This window comes from Oncorhynchus keta, chromosome 4 (assembly GCF_023373465.1).
Source record: "Oncorhynchus keta strain PuntledgeMale-10-30-2019 chromosome 4, Oket_V2, whole genome shotgun sequence".
Lineage (NCBI taxonomy): Eukaryota > Metazoa > Chordata > Actinopteri > Salmoniformes > Salmonidae > Oncorhynchus > Oncorhynchus keta.
The window spans coordinates 7,947,988-7,967,454 of NC_068424.1; the positions used below are offsets into that span (position 1 = coordinate 7,947,988).

At 43.9% G+C, this 19,467-nt stretch overlaps 1 protein-coding gene across 1 annotated transcript in view; it reads right to left on the reverse strand.

Moving 5' to 3' along the window:
- Positions 1–19,467, reverse strand: part of LOC118382292 (collagen alpha-1(XI) chain-like) — a 232,488-nt gene that overhangs the window by 57,695 nt on the left and 155,326 nt on the right. The window contains 4 exon segments of the mRNA XM_052498236.1: positions 480–587; positions 712–819; positions 3,148–3,363; positions 10,702–10,755. Coding sequence (XP_052354196.1) covers positions 480–587; positions 712–819; positions 3,148–3,363; positions 10,702–10,755 — 486 coding nt within the window.

A 19,467-nucleotide genomic window follows, 5' to 3' on the forward strand; every position in this document is an offset into this window, starting at 1 on the left:
TAAATATTTGAGTATATCATTTCATGTGACAACACTGAAGAAATGACACTTTGCTACAATGTAAAGTGGTGAGTGTACAGCTTGTATAACAGTGTAAATTTGCTGTCCCCTCAAAATAACTCAACACACAGCCCTTAATGTCTAAACCCCTGGCAACAAAAGTGAGTACACCCCTAAGCATGACTGCCAGTGGGCTCCATGGTTAAGCCTGTGTGTGTGCATACTGAATGTGTGTGTGCGCGCGCGTGTGTGTGTGTGTGCACGAGTGTGTGTGTGTGTGTGTGTGCATACTGAATGTGTGTGTGTGCGCGCGTGTGTGTGTGCGCGCGCGCATGTGTGTGTGTGCATATGTGTGACTGTGTGTGAAGAAGAAGGGGGGTTACTTATTGCAAAGACTGTGACTTTTCACATGTCATAAAGCCAATACACTATAGAGGTGATGGCTAGGTGTGTGAGGGTTCATTTGGGGCCCCACCCACCTGCAGACCGATGGGACCAGGGGGCCCGGGGAAACCTCTGGATCCTTCGTCTCCCTTCTGTCCGAACGTCCCCTGCTGACCCCTGGGACCGGGCTCTCCATCACCTCCCTGAGGACACAGTGACCATGGTAACACACTGATGGAGCTAATGGCAAAGCGGTATGACGTACAGCTGAGTGCCTTTCAATGGGCTAAGGTGGGTCCAAGGCTGGACAGAGACAGAGATACTCACTGCAGGTCCAGGAGCACCGATGGTACCCTGGAGACCAGCTGGACCGGGAGGACCCTGTTCCCCCTTGTCTGCTTTGCTTCCCTTCTGACCTGGCTCTCCAACCTCTCCCTGGGACACACAGGACACTCACATCACAACACAGGACACACACAGGACACACACAGGACACACACAGGACACACAGGAGACTCACAGGACACACAGGACACTCACAGGACACACACAGGACACACATTGGACACACACAGGAGACACACAGGACACACACAGGACACACAGGACACTCACAGGACACACATTGGACACACACAGGAGACACACAGGACACACAGGACACACAGGACACACAGGACAAACATCACACAGGACACACATCACACAGGACACACATCACACAGGACACACATCACACAGGACACACATCACACAGGACACACATCACACACAACACACATGACACACATCACACAGGACACACAACACACAGGACACACATCACACAGGACACACAACACAGGACACACAACACAGGACACACGTAACACAGGACACACAACACACAGGACACACACAACACAGGACACACATAACACAGGACACACATCACACAGGACACACATCACACAGGACACACATAACACAGGACACACAACACACAGGACACACATAACACAGGACACACATAACACAGGACACACATAACACAGGACACACAACACACAGGACACACAACACACAGGACACACATAACACAGGACACACATAACACAGGACACATAACACAGGACACATAACACACAGGACACACATAACACAGGACACACATAACACAGGACACACAACACACAGGACACACATAACACAGGACACACATAACACAGGACACACATAACACAGGACACACATAACACAGGACACACAAACACAGGACACACAACACAGGACACACAACACACAGGACACACAACACACAGGACACACAACACACAGGACACACAACACACAGGACACACATAACACAGGACACACATAACACAGGACACACATAACACAGGACACACATAACACAGGACATATAACACAGGACACACATAACACAGGACATATAACACAGGACACACAACACACAGGACACACATAACACAGGACACTCACATCACAACACAGGACACACACAGCACACTCACAGGACACACACAGGACACTCACAGGACACTCACAGGACACACAGGACACTCACAGGACACTCACAGGACACTCACAGGACACACAGGACACACATTGGACACACACAGGAGACACACAGGACACACAGGACACTCACAGGACACACAGCACACTCACAGGACACACACAGGACACACATTAGACACACACAGGAGACACACAGGACACACAGGACACTCACAGGACACAGACACACAGGACAAACATCAAACAGGACAAACATCACACAGGACACACATCACACAGGACACACATCACACAGGACACACATCACACAGGACACACATCACACAGGACACACATCACACAGGACACACATCACACAGGACACACATCACACAGGACACACAGGACACACAGGACATACAACACAGGACACACATAACACAGGACATACATAACACAGGACACACATCACACAGGACACACATCACACAGGACACACATCACACAGGACACACATCACACAGGACACACATAACACAGGACACACAGGACACACATAACACAGGACACACATAACACAGGACACACATAACACAGGACACACATCACACAGGACACACATCACACAGGACACACATGACACACAACACACAGGACACACATAACACAGGACACACAACACAGGACACACATAACACAGGACATACAACACAGGACACACATCACACAGGACACACATAACACAGGACACACATCACACAGGACACACATAACACAGGACACACAGGACACACAACACAGGACACACAACACACAGGACACACAACACACAGGACACACATAACACAGGACACACAACACAGGACACACATCACACAGGACACACAACACAGGACACACACATCTACAATAACACCTACTTCAAAATGTCAACCTTGTCTATAAACAACACTTGTCAGTGTATTGGCAAATTAGTTAATTACCTGCAAAATGTATGTGCAATTACAAATACAAGTGATGCATGGTGTTGGAGTTTAGCTGGATGATTTTTGATGGTTTACTACAACATACTGTATGATTGGCAGCTTAACAGACTGGCTGGATTGTAACCTTCTGGGAGAAAGCAGGAGATAAATCAGACAAAGTTTTTACCCTTTATATATCTTCTAAGTACAGTTTGTTTAAGGTGAAGACTGTCTGTCTGTCTGTCTGTCTGTCTGTCTGTCTGTCTGTCTGACAGAGACAGCGATGGGGGGGACTAACCTTGTCACCGTCCTCTCCGGGTGGACCCTGAGGTCCGGCAGGGCCAGGCAGACCCACTGGGCCTTGGACTCCGTCACGACCAGATGGTCCCTGGGGACCTTTCTCACCAGGCCCTCCCTTCTCTCCAGCAGGCCCTGGGGGCCCCTGAGAGCCAGTTCTACCAGACAGACCGATTGGGCCAGCAGGTCCAGCACCACCTCTCTCACCAGGGGAGCCCTGCGATAGAGAGAGAGAGGGAATGAGAGAGAGAGATGGAGAGAAATAAGTCGAACACACTTTAAAGATAATGATTGAGGAAAGATGCAAATTCAGAGTTCTGAGTTTTTAATGTGGGGTGAAATAGTTAGAGTGTAGGGGCGGCAGGGTAGCCTAGTGGTTAGAGTGTAGAGGCGACAGGGTAGCCTAGTGGTTAGAGTGTAGAGGAGGCAGGGTAGCCTAGTGGTTAGAGTGTAGAGGCGGCAGGGTAGCCTAGTGGTTAGAGTGTAGAGGCGGCAGGGTAGCCTAGTGGTTAGAGTGTAGAGGCGGCAGGGTAGCCTAGTGGTTAGAGTGTAGAGGCGGCAGGGTAGCCTAGTGGTTAGAGTGTAGAGGCGGCAGGGTAGCCTAGTGGTTAGAGTGTACAGGCGACAGGGTAGCCTAGTGGTTAGAGTGTAGAGGCGGCAGGGTAGCCTAGTGGTTAGAGTGTAGAGGCGACAGGGTAGCCTAGTGGTTAGAATGTTGGACTACTAACCGAAAGGTTGCAAGATTGAAACCCCGAGCTGACAAGATAAAAATCTGTCGTTCTGCCCCTGAACGAGGCAGTTAACCCACTGCTCCTAGGCCGTCATTGAAAATAAAGAATTTGTTCTTAATTGACTTGCCTAGTTAAATTAATGTTAAAATATATATATATATATATATATATATCAGGCCATCGAGAATCCAACATTAGAATGATTAAAACACCACCGCTGATGACTTCTACCTCGATGGAAAATATAAACCTTTTTCAGAAGCATTGTATGATCCAGCCAGTATCAAATGTAGAAAACAGCAATATAGTACGGGTCATTTCTGAAGAGAGGGGGTCTCGCTTTTAGTCACTCATAGCCATTCTCCCTTTTCTTGAGAAGCATTATCATTAGCCAGCCTCTCCTCTGTGAGCAGAGCTGAGCAGCAGGTCTCAGAGAGATTGAGGGAGAGAGACGGAAGGGAGCAGGCAGTCTGGCAGGTAGTCTTAATCTAGCCCTGAGGAGTGATCTGACTACTGAGTGTGGAACTGACTGACTGCTGAGCTCTTCAGGGCTCTTCTCTTCACATGCTGCCTCTGCCTGGTGCACAGCAAGCGAATGTTCCAACAGGGAGGGAGGCTGTCGGTGTCGCCTGAAGCTCAGTTAGTGCTAGTGAATATGGCTATGTCCCAACAACACTATGGGCTCGGGGTGTGTGCCTATACCCTTATATAGCTGGTCTTTCTTGTCTCCTTTCCTCAGGGAGAAGTATAGATAGTCTGTGTAAAATCAAATCACATTTTTTTTGGTCACATACAAATGGTTATCAGATGTTAATGCGTGTGCTATTAGTTCCAACAGCGCAGTAATATCAAAATAATTATCTAACAATTCCCAACAACTACCTAATACACACAAATCTAACAAGTAATCAAACAAATGTAAATATAAATATATGGATGAGCGATGGTCGAGCGGGATAGGCAAGATGCAGTAGATGGTATAAAATACAGTATATAATGTGATATGAGTAATGTACAGTGGCTTGCGAAAGTATTCACACTTTTCCTATTTTGTTGCCTTACAACCTGGAATTAAAATACATTTTTTTTTTGGGGGGGGGGTTGTATCATTTGATTTACACAACATGCCTACCACTTTGAAGATGCACAAAATGTTTTAATGTGAAACAAACAAGAAATAAATGGAAAACTGTATAACTATTCACCCCCCAAGGTCAATACTTTGTAGAGCCACCTTTTGCAGCAATTACAGCTGCAAGTCTCTTGCGGTATGTTTCTATAAGCTTGGCACATCTAGCCACTGGGTTTTTTGCTGATTCTTCAAGGCAAAACTGCTCCAGATCCTTCAAGTTGGATGGGTTCAGCTGATGTACAGCTATATTTAACTCATAAAACAGATTCTCAATTGGATTGAGGTCTGGGTTTTGACTAGGCCATTCCAATACATTTAATGTTTCCCCTTAAACCACTCGAGTGTTGCTTTAGCAGTATGCTTAGAGTGATAGTCCTGCTGGAAGGTGAACCTCTGTCCCAGTCTCAAATCTCTGGAAGACTGAAACAGGTTTCCCTCAAGAACATGCCTGTATTTAGCACCATCCATCATTCCTTCAATTCTGACCAGTTTCCCTGCCAATGAAAAACATCCCCACTGCACGATGCTGCCACCACATGTCACGTTCTGACCTTAGTTCCTTTTTTATGTCTTTGTGTTAGGTTGGTCAGGGCGTGAGTTGGGGGTGGGTAGTCTATGTTCTTTTTTCTATGTCATATTTCTATGTGTTTGGCCTAGTATGGTTCTCAATCAGAGGCAGGTGTCGTTCATTGTCTCTGATTGAGAATCAGGTAGCCTGTTTTCCCCATCTTGGTTGTGGGTGTTTAATTTCTGTTTAGTGTCTGTTCACCTGGCAGAACTGTTCATTTTTCTCTTCGTTGTTATTTTGTGTAGTGTTCAGTTTGTTCAATTAAAACATGAAAAACACTTACCACGCTGCATTTTGGTCCTCCTCTCCTTCCACCAACGAGAAGCATTACACCACCACCATGCTTCACTGTGGGGATGGTATTCTTGGGGTAATGGGATGTGTTGGTTTTGCATCAGACATAGTGTTTTCCAAAAAGCTCAATTTTATTCTCATCTGATTAGAGTACCTTCTTTCATATGTTTGGGGAGTCTCCCACATGCCTTTTGGCGAACACCAAACATATTTGCTCATTTTTTAAGTGGTCATATGGACAGATACTCCAATCTCCGTTTGTGGAGCTTTGCAGCTCCTTCAGGGTTATCTTTGGTCTGTGGGTTTTGGTGGGCGACCTTCTCTTGGCAGGTTTGCTGTGGTGCCATATTCTTTCAATTTTTTTATTTTTTTTATAACCCATCCTTGATCTGTACTTCTCCATGACTTTGTCCCTGACCTGTTTGGAGAGCTCCTCGGTCTTCATAGTGCTGCTTGCTTGGTGGTGCCCCACGATTAGTGGTGTTGCAGACTCTGGGGTCTTTCAGAAAACGTGACTATATACTGAGATCATGTGACACTTAGTTTGCACACAGGTGGACTTCTGAAGGTAATTGGTTGCACCATATTTTATTTAGGGGCTTCATAGCAAATGGGTGAGTACATATGCAAGCACCAGTTTTCCGTTTATTTTTATTTTTATTGTTTTTAAACAGTAATTTTTTTAATTTCACTTCACCAATTTGGACTATTTTGTGTCTGTCCATTACATGAAATACAAATAAAAATATAGTTAAATGACAGGTTGTAAGGCAATAAAATAGGAAAAATGCCGAGGGGGATGAATACTTTTGCAAGGCACTGTAATATATGTAAACATTATTAAAGTGACGTTGTTTAAAGTGACGTTGTTTAAAGTGACTTTGTTTAAAGTGGCTTTGTTTAAAGTGACGTTGTTTAAAGTGACGTTGTTTAAAGTGACGTTGTTTAAAGTGACATTGTTTAAAGTGGCTTTGTTTAAAGTGGCTTTGTTTAAAGTGACGTTGTTTAAAGTGACATTGTTTAAAGTAGCTTTGTTTAAAGTGACGTTGTTTAAAGTGGCTTTGTTTAAAGTGACGTTGTTTAAAGTGGCTTTGTTTAAAGTGACATTGTTTAAAGTGGCTTTGTTTAAAGTGACGTTGTTTAAAGTGACGTTGTTTAAAGTGGCTTTGTTTAAAGTGACATTGTTTAAAGTAGCTTTGTTTAAAGTGACGTTGTTTAAAGTGGCTTTGTTTAAAGTGACGTTGTTTAAAGTGGCTTTGTTTAAAGTGACATTGTTTAAAGTGGCTTTGTTTAAAGTGACGTTGTTTAAAGTGACGTTGTTTAAAGTGACTTTCTTTAAAGTGGCTTTGTTTAAAGTGACGTTGTTTAAAGTGGCTTTGTTTAAAGTGACATTGTTTAAAGTGGCTTTGTTTAAAGTGACGTTGTTTAAAGTGACGTTGTTTAAAGTGACTTTCTTTAAAGTGGCTTTGTTTAAAGTGACGTTGTTTAAAGTGGCGTTGTTTAAAGTGAGCGTTGTTTAAAGTGACGTTGTTTAAAGTGACGTTGTTTAAAGTGACTAGTGATCCATTGTTTAAAGTGACGTTGTTTCAAGTGGCATTGTTTAAAGTGACGTTGTTTAAAGTGGCTTTGTTTAAAGTGACTAGTGATTTATTGTTTAAAGTGGCTTTGTTTAAAGTGACTAGTGATTTATTGTTTAAAGTGGCTTTGTTTAAAGTGACTAGTGATTTATTGTTTAAAGTGACGTTGTTTAAAGTGGCTTTGTTTAAAGTGGCATTGTTTAAAGTGACATTGTTTAAAGTGACGTTGTTTCAAGTGGCATTGTTTAAAGTGACGTTGTTTAAAGTGGCTTTGTTTAAAGTGACTAGTGATTTATTGTTTAAAGTGGCTTTGTTTAAAGTGACTAGTGATTTATTGTTTAAAGTGGCTTTGTTTAAAGTGACTAGTGATTTATTGTTTAAAGTGACGTTGTTTAAAGTGGCTTTGTTTAAAGTGGCATTGTTTAAAGTGACATTGTTTAAAGTGGCTTTGTTTAAAGTGGCTTTGTTTAAAGTGACATTGTATAAAGTGACATTGTTTAAAGTGACTAGTGATCCATTGTTTAAAGTGACGTTGTTTAAAGTGACATTGTTTAAAGTGGCTTTGTTTAAAGTGGCTTTGTTTAAAGTGGCTTTGTTTAAAGTGACTAGTGATCCATTGTTTAAAGTGACGTTGTTTCAAGTGGTATTATTTAAAGTGGCATTGTTTAAAGTGGCTTTGTTTAAAGTGACGTTGTTTAAAGTAGCTTTGTTTAAAGTGACGTTGTTTAAAGTGGCTTTGTTTAAAGTGACGTTGTTTAAAGTGGCTTTGTTTAAAGTGACATTGTTTAAAGTGGCTTTGTTTAAAGTGACGTTGTTTAAAGTGGCTTTGTTTAAAGTGACTAGTGATTTATTGTTTAAAGTGATGACTGATCCATTTATTAAAGTGTCCAGTGTGTCCACTAGATCGACTGTTAATGTTCTCTCAGATCAGGTAAGGAAGAGAAGGAAGCAAGGTGAGCGCATCACAGATGGGCCGGTAGCAAACAATCCCAATTTCAATTTCACCTCCTGCATGACCGCTTCACATTAGGTATTTCTAGCTTCTCTTGCGACCGACCCCAAGACATCACAATGTTAAATCAAACACTCACTTCCCAAAAGCAGGTTATGCATTGGAATCATGGCTACTGGAAATATCAATATGTTACATTAAATTAATTTAATATCAGTATGACAATCATGTTTTCCTCAAACAGTCTAATTCAGTCCACCTCCCGACCACCCTGACATGTCTGGTCTAATCTTTGAGCCCACTGTCAAGCTATCTAAAGAGACATTACACTGTGACAATATGAATCGAGTGTATATTCAGATGTTAAGACGAAGCAATTAGAAAACCAGGACCCCGAAGTTATCACTGAAAATAGGTGGGATCCTGCCTGTCTATTCGTCAAGGGAAAAAACAGCCCTCTAGTGGTGGGAGTCATTATTACAGAATATTTTGTATTTCATTTGTATTTATTTTTTATTTAACTAGGCAACTCAGTTAAGAACAAATTCTTATTTACAAGGACGGCCTACCCCGGCCAAACCCGGACGACGCTGGGCTATGCGCCGCTCTATGGGACTCCCAATCACAAACGGTTGTGATACAGCCTGGAATCGAACCAGGGTCTGTAAGTGACACCTCTAGCACTGAGATGCAGTACCTTAGACCACTGCGCCACTCGGGAACTCCCATTTAGCAGACTCTTCTATCCAGATCGACTTACAGGAACAGGTTAAGTGCCTTTACATGTACAGATTGTTCACCTTGTCGCCTCTTCAAACCATTGACCTTTCAGTTACTGGCCCAACGCTCTTATCCGCTAGGCTACTAGGACAAGGATCTTCATTGCATCCTGCTGTGAGACAATATTGATCCTAGACTAATGGCTACCTCCAAAAAATAACCAAAACAACACAGTAAGAACAGATTAGGCTGACGCACTGTGATGTACTTCTATCATTGAACCAAAACAACACAGTAAGTACAGATTAGGCTGACGCACTGTGTTGTTGTTGTACTTCTATCATTGAACCAAAACAACACAGTAAGAACAGATTAGGCTGACACACTGTGATGTACTTCTATCATTGGACCAAAACAACACAGTAAGAACAGATTAGGCTGACGCACTGTGATGTACTTCTATCATTGAACCAAAACAACACAGTAAGAACAGATTAGGCTGACACACTGTGATGTACTTCTATCATTGAACCAAAACAACACAGTAAGAACAGATTAGGCTGACGCACTGTGATGTACTTCTATCATTGGACCAAAACAACACAGTAAGAACAGATTAGGCTGACGCACTGTGTTGTTGTTGTACTTCTATCAAAGAACCAAAACAACACAGTAAGAACAGATTAGGCTGACGCACTGTGATGTACTTCTATCATTGAACCAAAACAACACAGTAAGAACAGATTAGGCTGACGCACTGTGATGTACTTCTATCATTGGACCAAAACAACACAGTAAGAACAGATTAGGCTGACGCACTGTGATGTACTTCTATCATTGAACCAAAACAACACAGTAAGAACAGATTAGGCTGACGCACTGTGTTGTTGTTGTACTTCTATCAAATAACCAAAACAACACAGTAAGAACAGATTAGGCTGACACACTGTGATGTACTTCTATCATTGAACCAAAACAACACAGTAAGAACAGATTAGGCTGACGCACTGTGATGTACTTCTATCATTGGACCAAAACAACACAGTAAGAACAGATTAGGCTGACGCACTGTGTTGTTGTTGTACTTCTATCAAAGAACCAAAACAACACAGTAAGAACAGATTAGGCTGACACACTGTGATGTACTTCTATCATTGAACCAAAACAACACAGTAAGAACAGATTAGGCTGACATGTGATGTACTTCTATCATTGAACCAAAACAACACAGTAAGAACAGATTAGGCTGACACACTGTGATGTACTTCTATCATTGAACCAAAACAACACAGTAAGAACAGATTAGGCTGACGCACTGTGATGTACTTCTATCATTGAACCAAAACAACACAGTAAGAACAGATTAGGCTGACACACTGTGTTGTTGTTGTACCTATCATCGACAGGGGTATGGAACTATCCCCCTCAGTAACCCTGATATCTGAAGACCCTCTGACACCTGGCGAAACATCCCCTTCACATTAACAACAGACAGGTAGGTAGGTGGTGGTAGGTGACAGGTATATGCTTCACATTAACAACAGACAGGTGGTGGTAGGTGACAGACAGATGTTTACTTACCACGGGGCCTGATGGACCCTGAGGTCCTTCTCCTCCCTTCAAACCAGCTGGACCCTGGAAGGAGAAGACAAATGGATGATTAGAGTGATACAGTATGTCCAAAGAGACACACAGCCTGATAGACAGTGTTTAATGTCCCTACAAGTCAGACAGATAGTCAGTATTGAGTGTGTCATGACGTTGGCCTGTGGGTGAGGTTTATGACCCCCCCCCCCCATAAATACCTTTCTCCCTTCCCTCTCTCTTGACTTTACAGAGGGACTCTTGAATAGCTTTTATGAAACAGAGAGTGGGGGAAAGTAATAGAACCAGTTGAAAATATATGTTGGTACTTAATGAATAGGATGTCAGTTCGGTCGTCATCTGAGACATTATGACTGATGACAGGACGACCTAAACTGTATCTGGGAAAGTCTACACATTATAGTTATCAGATTCACATGGAATTGTTGTGCAATTCAAATGTTTAAATATAAAATGATTTGTGAAAAGATTAAATATCATTTTATCTTCCAAATGAGAGATTTGTGTTTTCATAAGGTTATGGCTCTGCTCAATCAGTGGCCCGCCCCTGTGAAGAGACATGGGTTATAAACTATGAAACACACCCTTCTCTCCGTCCACTATATGAAGCCATGACGAAAATGTAACCTTCTGTTCAGAGTACATTAGGACGACGGTCCGATGTCAGAAGGATTCAGATAATAACTAATGAACGAAGCCAACCTCAGCGTGAGCTTTGGTTGCGAATGGTATGAACTTTGAGCTCTTATTTGCTACAGAAGTGATACCTCCTAGCCGTTGAGTTAGCAGCGGCCGCATAAACGTGGGCTAGGAGAGGACATACAGAGTATCCCGTCTACCACATAAGGACAACACTACAACGTATCCCGTTCACCACCAGAGACACTCTTCAAAGGACAAAGGACTCTGTTGGTAAACACAGCCTTCCATCTACCACCAACCTATTGAAGCACAGCTCAGAGTAAATATTTATTGCATTTTCCTTTTACAAATGGGCGATGATTTAGAATGCATAATATTCTGTATTTATTACGATAGCATAGCTTCTCCCTTTGTTCTTCAGTCTTCCCGCTCTTTCACTCGAACCAAGCCCCTTTCCTTTGTGTAACCAGCTGTCATATCCGTTCCCTCCACTAGGAACGTTTTCCTTTATGACATAATTTGTAATCAAGGTATGTTTCATTCTGTGTATATGTAATTCTTTGTGATTAGTTAGGTATTTAGTAAATAAATAATTGAACCAAATGTTTAATTGCTGATTCAACTTGTTAGCCATGGTTCGTGAACATAACCAAGAATTTACAACTTTCAGATGAGACTGAAATAAGGTGACGATTAATATTGACTGCTATTGATATAAAAGATTACCAGGTCTTTAAAAGTTTATTCGGAAGATAACAGCTCAAAAAATATTATTTCGTGGTGAACCGACTTTCAAGTTAATTACATTTACATGATTAGCTCAATCAGGTAATATTAATGACAGAGAAAGGATTTTATAGAATAGCATGTCATATCACTTAATCCGTCATAGCCAAAGACACGACAAGTGGTACAACTCCTGTCTCAGTCAGAAAGTCAGTCAGTATTGGGGGTATAACTCCTGTCCCAGTCAGTCAGTATTGAGGGGTATAACTCCTGTCCCAGTCAGTCAGTATTGAGGGGTATAACTCCTGTCCCAGTCAGTCAGTATTGAGGGTATAACTCCTGGCCCAGTCAGACAGTCAGTCAGTATTGAGGAGTATAACTCCTGTCCCAGTCAGACAGTCAGTCAGTATTGAGGGGTATAACTCCTGTCCCAGTCAGACAGTATTGAGGGGTATAAGTCCTGTCCCAGTCAGACAGTCAGTCAGTATTGAGGGGTATAACTCCTGTCCCATTCAGACAGTCAGTCAGTATTGAGGGGTATAACTCCTGGCCCAGTCAGACAGTCAGTCATTATTGAGGGGTATAACTCCTGTCCCAGTCAGACAGTCAGTCAGTATTGAGGGGTATAACTCCTGTCCCAGTCAGACAGTATTGAGGGGTATAACTCCTGTCCCAGTCAGTCAGTATTGAGGGGTATAACTCCTGTCCCAGTCAGTCAGTATTGAGGGGTATAACTCCTGTCCCAGTCAGTCAGTATTGAGGGGTATAACTCCTGTCCCAGTCAGTCAGTATTGAGGGGTATAACTCCTGTCCCAGTCAGACAGTCAGTCAGTATTGAGGAGTATAAGTCCTGTCCCAGTCAGACAGTCAGTCAGTATTGAGGGGTATAACTCCTGTCCCAGTCAGACAGTATTGAGGGGTATAACTCCTGTCCCAGTCAGACAGTCAGTCAGTATTGAGGGGTATAACTCCTGTCCCAGTCAGACAGTATTGAGGGGTATAACTCCTGTCCCAGTCAGACAGTCAGTCAGTATTGAGGGGTATAACTCCTGTCCCAGTCAGACAGTCAGTCAGTATTGAGGAGTATAAGTCCTGTCCCAGTCAGACAGTCAGTCAGTATTGAGGGGTATAACTCCTGTCCCAGTCAGACAGTATTGAGGGGTATAACTCCTGTCCCAGTCAGACAGTCAGTCAGTATTGAGGGTATAACTCCTGTCCCAGTCAGACAGTATTGAGGGGTATAACTCCTGTCCCAGTCAGTCAGTATTGAGGGGTATAACTCCTGTCCCAGTCAGTCAGTATTGAGGGGTATAACTCCTGTCCCAGTCAGTCAGTATTGAGGGGTATAACTCCTGTCCCAGTCAGACAGTCAGTCAGTATTGAGGAGTATAAGTCCTGTCCCAGTCAGACAGTCAGTCAGTATTGAGGGGTATAACTCCTGTCCCAGTCAGACAGTCAGTCAGTATTGAGGGGTATAACTCCTGTCCCAGTCAGACAGTATTGAGGGGTATAACTCCTGTCCCAGTCAGACAGTCAGTCAGTATTGAGGGGTATAACTCCTGTCCCAGTCAGACAGTATTGAGGGGTATAACTCCTGTCCCAGTCAGTCAGTATTGAGGGGTATAACTCCTGTCCCAGTCAGTCAGTATTGAGGGGTATAACTCCTGTCCCAGTCAGTCAGTTTTGAGGGGTATAACTCCTGTCCCAGTCAGTCAGTATTGAGGGGTATAACTCCTGTCCCAGTCAGACAGTATTGAGGGGTATAACTCCTGTCCCAGTCAGACAGTATTGAGGGGTATAACTCCTGTCCCAGTCAGACAGTATTGAGGGGTATAACTCCTGTCCCAGTCAGACAGTATTGAGGGGTATAACTCCTGTCCCAGTCAGACAGTTTTGAGGGGTATAACTCCTGTCCCAGTCAGTCAGTATTGAGGGGTATAACTCCTGTCCCAGTCAGACAGTTTTGAGGGGTATAACTCCTGTCCCAGTCAGACAGTGTAAAGTGTCACCATGGTTTGTCAGTCACATAAGTTTCTGAGCGTCATTGATCTGAATGGGAGAAAAGGTGTGTGTAGGTGTTTGTACGTGTTTGTAGGTGTTTGTAGAAATGTGTTGGTGTGTGTAGGTGTGTGTAGGTGTGTGTAGGTGTGTGAAGGTGCTTGTAGGTGCTTGTAGGTGTGTGTAGTTGCTTGTAGGTGTGTGTAGGTGCGTGTAGGTGTGTGTAGGTGCTTGTAGGTGTGTGAAGGTGTGTGAAGGTGTGTGTAGGTGTGTGCAGGTGTGTGAAGATGTGTGTAGGTGTGTTTAGGTGTGTGTTGGTGTGTGTAGGTGTGTGTAGGTGCGTGTAGGTGTGTAGGTGTGTGAAGGTGTGTGTAGGTGTGTGTAGGTGTGTGTAGGTATGTGTAGGTATTTGTAGGTGTGTGTAGGTGTGTTTAGGTGTGTGTAGGTGAGTGTAGGTGCGTGTACGTGTGTGTACGTGCGTGTAGGTGCGTGTAGGTGCATGTAGGTATTTGTAGGTGTGTGTAGGTGTGTGTAGGTGTGTGAAGGTGTGTGTAGGTGTGTGTAGGTATGTGTAGGTATTTGTAGGTGCGTGTAGGTGCATGTAGGTATTTGTAGGTGTGTGTAGGTGTGTGTACGTGTGTGTAGGTGCGTGTAGGTGCGTGTAGATATGTGTAGGTATTTGTAGGTGTGTGTAGGTGTGTGAAGGTGTGTGTAGGTGTGTGTAGGTGTGTGAAGGTGCTTGTAGGTGCTTGTAGGTGCTTGTAAGTGTGTGTAGGTGTGTGTAGGTGTGTGTAGGTATGTGTAGGTATTTGTAGGCGTGTATTAGGTGTGTGAAGGTGTGTGTAGGTGTGTGTAGGTGTGTGAAGGTGCTTGTAGGTGCTTGTAGGTGCTTGTAGGTGCGTGTAGGTGTGTGTAGGTGTGTGAAGGTGCTTGTAGGTGCTTGTAGGTGTGTGTAGGTGTGTGTAGGTGTGTGTAGGTGTGTGTAGGTGCTTGTAGGTGTGTGTAGGTGCTTGTAGGTGTGTGTAGGTGTGTGTAGGTGCGTGTAGGTGCGTGTAGGTGCGTGTAGGTGCGTGTAGGTGCGTGTAGGTGCTTGTAGGTGCTTGTAGGTGTGTGAAGGTGTGTGTAGGTGTGTGCAGGTGTGTGAAGATGTGTGTAGGTGTGTGTTGGTGTGTGTAGGTGTGTGTAGGTGCATGTAGGTATGTGTAGGTGTGTAGGTGTGTGAAGGTGTGTGTAGGTGCGTGTAGGTATGTGTAGGTATTTGTAAGTGTGTGTAGGTGTGTGTAGGTGTGTGTAGGTATGTGTAGGTATTTGTAGGCGTGTGTAGGTGTGTTTCGGTGTGTGTAGGTGTGTTTAGTTATGTGTAAGTATGTGTAGGTGAGTGTAGGCGCGTGTACGTGCGTGTACGTGCTTGTACGTGCGTGTACGTGCGTGTAGGTGCGTGTAGGTGCGTGTAGATATGTGTAGGTATTTGTAGGTGTGTGTAGGTGTGTGTAGGTGCGTGTAGGTGCGTGTAGATATGTGTAGGTATTTGTAGGTGTGTGTAGGTGCGTGTAGGTGCGTGTAGGTGCGTGTAGGTGCGTGTAGGTGCGTGTAGGTGCGTGTAGGTGCGTGTAGGTGCGTGTAGATATGTGTAGGTATTTGTAGGTGTGTGTAGGTATTTGTAGGTGTGTGTAGGTGTGTGTAGGTATGTGTAGGTGCGTGTAGGTGCGTGTAGGTGCGTGTAGGTGTGTGTACATGCGTGTAGGTGTGTGTAGGTGTGTGTAGGTGTGTGTGGAGAGCGAGGTTGCATTTTCTTCCTACTCTACCAGGACAAATAGTTATTTTCCCCTCGGCACATTCTCATCAAAAGCACAATAAAACAGAAGTTCTGAAATAAAAGTGTGTGTGTGTGTAACCTCCAGTGTGTGTGTGTGTGTGTGTGTGTGTGTGTGTGTGTGTGTAACCTCCAGTGTGTGTCTATGTGATTGCTGATTGGCTCCCTAAGGCTCAGCAACACACATGGCAGTATTCAGTAATTAGTCTTGGGGCGTTGCAGTGAGAGACTAAATGACAACCATGGGTAGCTTCTCGCCTGCTGAGATTGACCTTGGCTTCGTGTGGAACAGTGGCTCGATAATACAGTAAATAATGCATACAACAAAACAAAGAACATTTCCCCCAAAAGTGCTTGTGGAAAAAGAAATGGGTCCCAGAGGCTGGCTTTGTTCCAAATCGCACCCTATTCCCAATCTAGTGCACTTCTTTTGACCAGAACTTACAGGGAATAGGCTGCCATTTGGGACACAGACCAAAGTATTTGGGTTGAAACAGGAGTTTGATCCAGAGCTATAGTACACAATTATTCTATTTCTCTTGAACACCACACCTGGCCTTTCAGCCTATCAGTACCTGCTAGAGAACGTTACTGGGTGTCTCTTTCAGCCTATCAGTACCTGCTAGAGAACGTTACTGGGTGTCTCTTTCAGCCTATCAGTACCTGCTAGAGAATGTTACCGGGGGTCTCTTTCAGCCAATCAGTACCTGCTAGAGAACGTTACTGGGTGTCTCTTTCAGCCTATCAGTACCTACTAGAGAACGTTACCGGGGGTCTCTTTCAGCCAATCAGTACCTGCTAGAGAACGTTACTGGGTGTCTCTTTCAGCCTATCAGTACCTACTAGAGAACGTTACCGGGGTCTCTTTCAGCCAATCAGTACCTGCTAGAGAACGTTACCGGGCGTCTCCTTTAGCATATGCATCGGATGCACATGATCCCACAAGGTGAATCAAACATAAGCACCAACGCTTGATAAATAGTTCATAAACTATTCTAAAGGATTATTTGCATTAATAAATATTTGTGAAAATCTATCAATAAAACGGGAATAACAAAAACATGTATTTATTTAGATAGAGTCAATGATGTGTTTTTATAATTCTACAAAGTCCTAGAAAAAAAGGCCTATAGACTATTTCATTTTCCCTTCCAATGAAAACATTACAGTTTCATCCATTTGATCTGCTATATTTGGACATTTGATTGGTAATAGAGTCATAGTACTTAATAAACTCCTACTACACCTTCTTTTGACTAAGTACAAACTAAAATAATGTCATTATAATATAACCAGCCAGGTCACAGGGGAAATTATTTGCTGTATTCCTAAAGACGCAAGTGGTCATGTGCTGAATGTAGAGACAGTGGAGTGGTCATGTGCTGAATGTAGAGACAGTGGGTCATGTGCTGAATGTGGAGACAGTGGGTCATGTGCTGAATGTAGAGACAGTGGGTCATGTGCTGAATGTAGAGACAGTGGGTCATGTGCTGAATGTGGAGACAGTGGGTCATGTGCTGAATGTAGAGACAGTGGGTCATGTGCTGAATGTGGAGACAGTGGGTCATGTGCTGAATGTAGAGACAGTGGAGTGGTCATGTGCTGAATGTAGAGACAGTGGAGTGGTCATGTGCTGAATGTAGAGACAGTGGAGTGGTCATGTGCTGAATGTAGAGACAGTGGAGTGGTCATGTGCTGAATGTAGAGACAGTGGAGTGGTCATGTGCTGAATGTAGGGACAGTGGAGTGGTCATGTGCTGAATGTAGGGACAGTGGAGTGGTCATGTGCTGAATGTAGAGACAGTGGAGTGGTCATGTGCTGAATGTGGAGACAGTGGAGTGGTCATGTGCTGAATGTGGAGACAGTGGAGTGGTCATGTGCTGAATGTAGAGACAGTGGAGTGGTCATGTGCTGAATGTAGGGACAGTGGAGTGGTCATGTGCTGAATGTAGGGACAGTGGAGTGGTCATGTGCTGAATGTAGAGACAGTGGAGTGGTCATGTGCTGAATGTAGGGACAGTGGAGTGGTCATGTGCTGAATGTAGGGACAGTGGAGTGGTCATGTGCTGAATGTAGAGACGGTGGGTCATGTGCTGAATGTAGAGACAGTGGAGTGGTCATGTGCTGAATGTAGAGACAGTGGAGTGGTCATGTGCTGAATGTAGAGACAGTGGGTCATGTGCTGAATGTAGAGACAGTGGAGTGGTCATGTGCTGAATGTAGAGACAGTGGAGTGGTCATGTGCTGAATGTAGAGACAGTGGGTCATGTGCTGAATGTAGAGACAGTGGAGTGGTCATGTGCTGAATGTAGAGACAGTGGGTCATGTGCTGAATGTAGAGACAGTGGAGTGGTCATGTGCTGAATGTAGAGACAGTGGAGTGGTCATGTGCTGAATGTAGAGACAGTGGAGTGGTCATGTGCTGAATGTAGAGACAGTGGAGTGGTCATGTGCTGAATGTAGAGACAGTGGAGTGGTCATGTGCTGAATGTAGAGACAGTGGAGTGGTCATGTGCTGAATGTAGGGACAGTGGAGTGGTCATGTGCTGAATGTAGAGACAGTGGAGTGGTCATGTGCTGAATGTAGAGACAGTGGAGTGGTCATGTGCTGAATGTAGAGACAGTGGAGTGGTCATGTGCTGAATGTAGAGACAGTGGAGTATTCATGTGCTGAATGTAGAGACAGTGGAGTGGTCATGTGCTGAATGTAGAGACAGTGGAGTGGTCATGTGCTGAATGTAGAGACAGTGGAGTGGTCATGTGCTGAATTTAGAGACAGTGGGTCATGTGCTGAATGTAGGGACAGTGGAGTGGTCATGTGCTGAATGTAGGGACAGTGGAGTGGTCATGTGCTGAATGTAGGGACAGTGGAGTGGTCATGTGCAGAATGTAGAGACAGTGGAGTGGTCATGTGCAGAATGTAGAGACAAGTGGAGTGGTCATGTGCTGAATGTAGAGACAGTGGAGTGGTCATGTGCTGAATGTAGAGACAGTGGAGTGGTCATGTGCTGAATGTAGAGACAGTGGAGTGGTCATGTGCTGAATGTAGAGACAGTGGAGTGGTCATGTGCTGAATGTAGGGACAGTGGAGTGGTCATGTGCTGAATGTAGGGACAGCATGGATATTCTTGGAAAGTGACATTTGTAAATAGAGCTACATCTCTTGAATTTTGAGAGTTATTTGACAAATGTAAGTACTGTATAATAGAAACTGCAGAATATTCTCCATTCCTGGCACTATATATGAAATCACAATGTTTAACCTGCATGTATGTGTCTCCGAAGGAGGACTTGATAAAGTGATGATCCTTTTACTGTATCTGTCAATTACATCTCTGTACAATTTCACAACTGTTAGGCCTAATATTGTCACTCATCAGATTATTGTTAATTTATTAATATTGTCTATAGGCTAACTATTATGATTATGCGTGAAATTCGTTTTGGGTTTAGTTGTCGTTTCGATGGGACGGCTGTGCAGGCTGAGTGGCATGGTTTGTTTCCCGTTCATCAAGTTGGACATGTTTTGTGTTATTCTGAAGGCCTGCTGCAACACATAGTG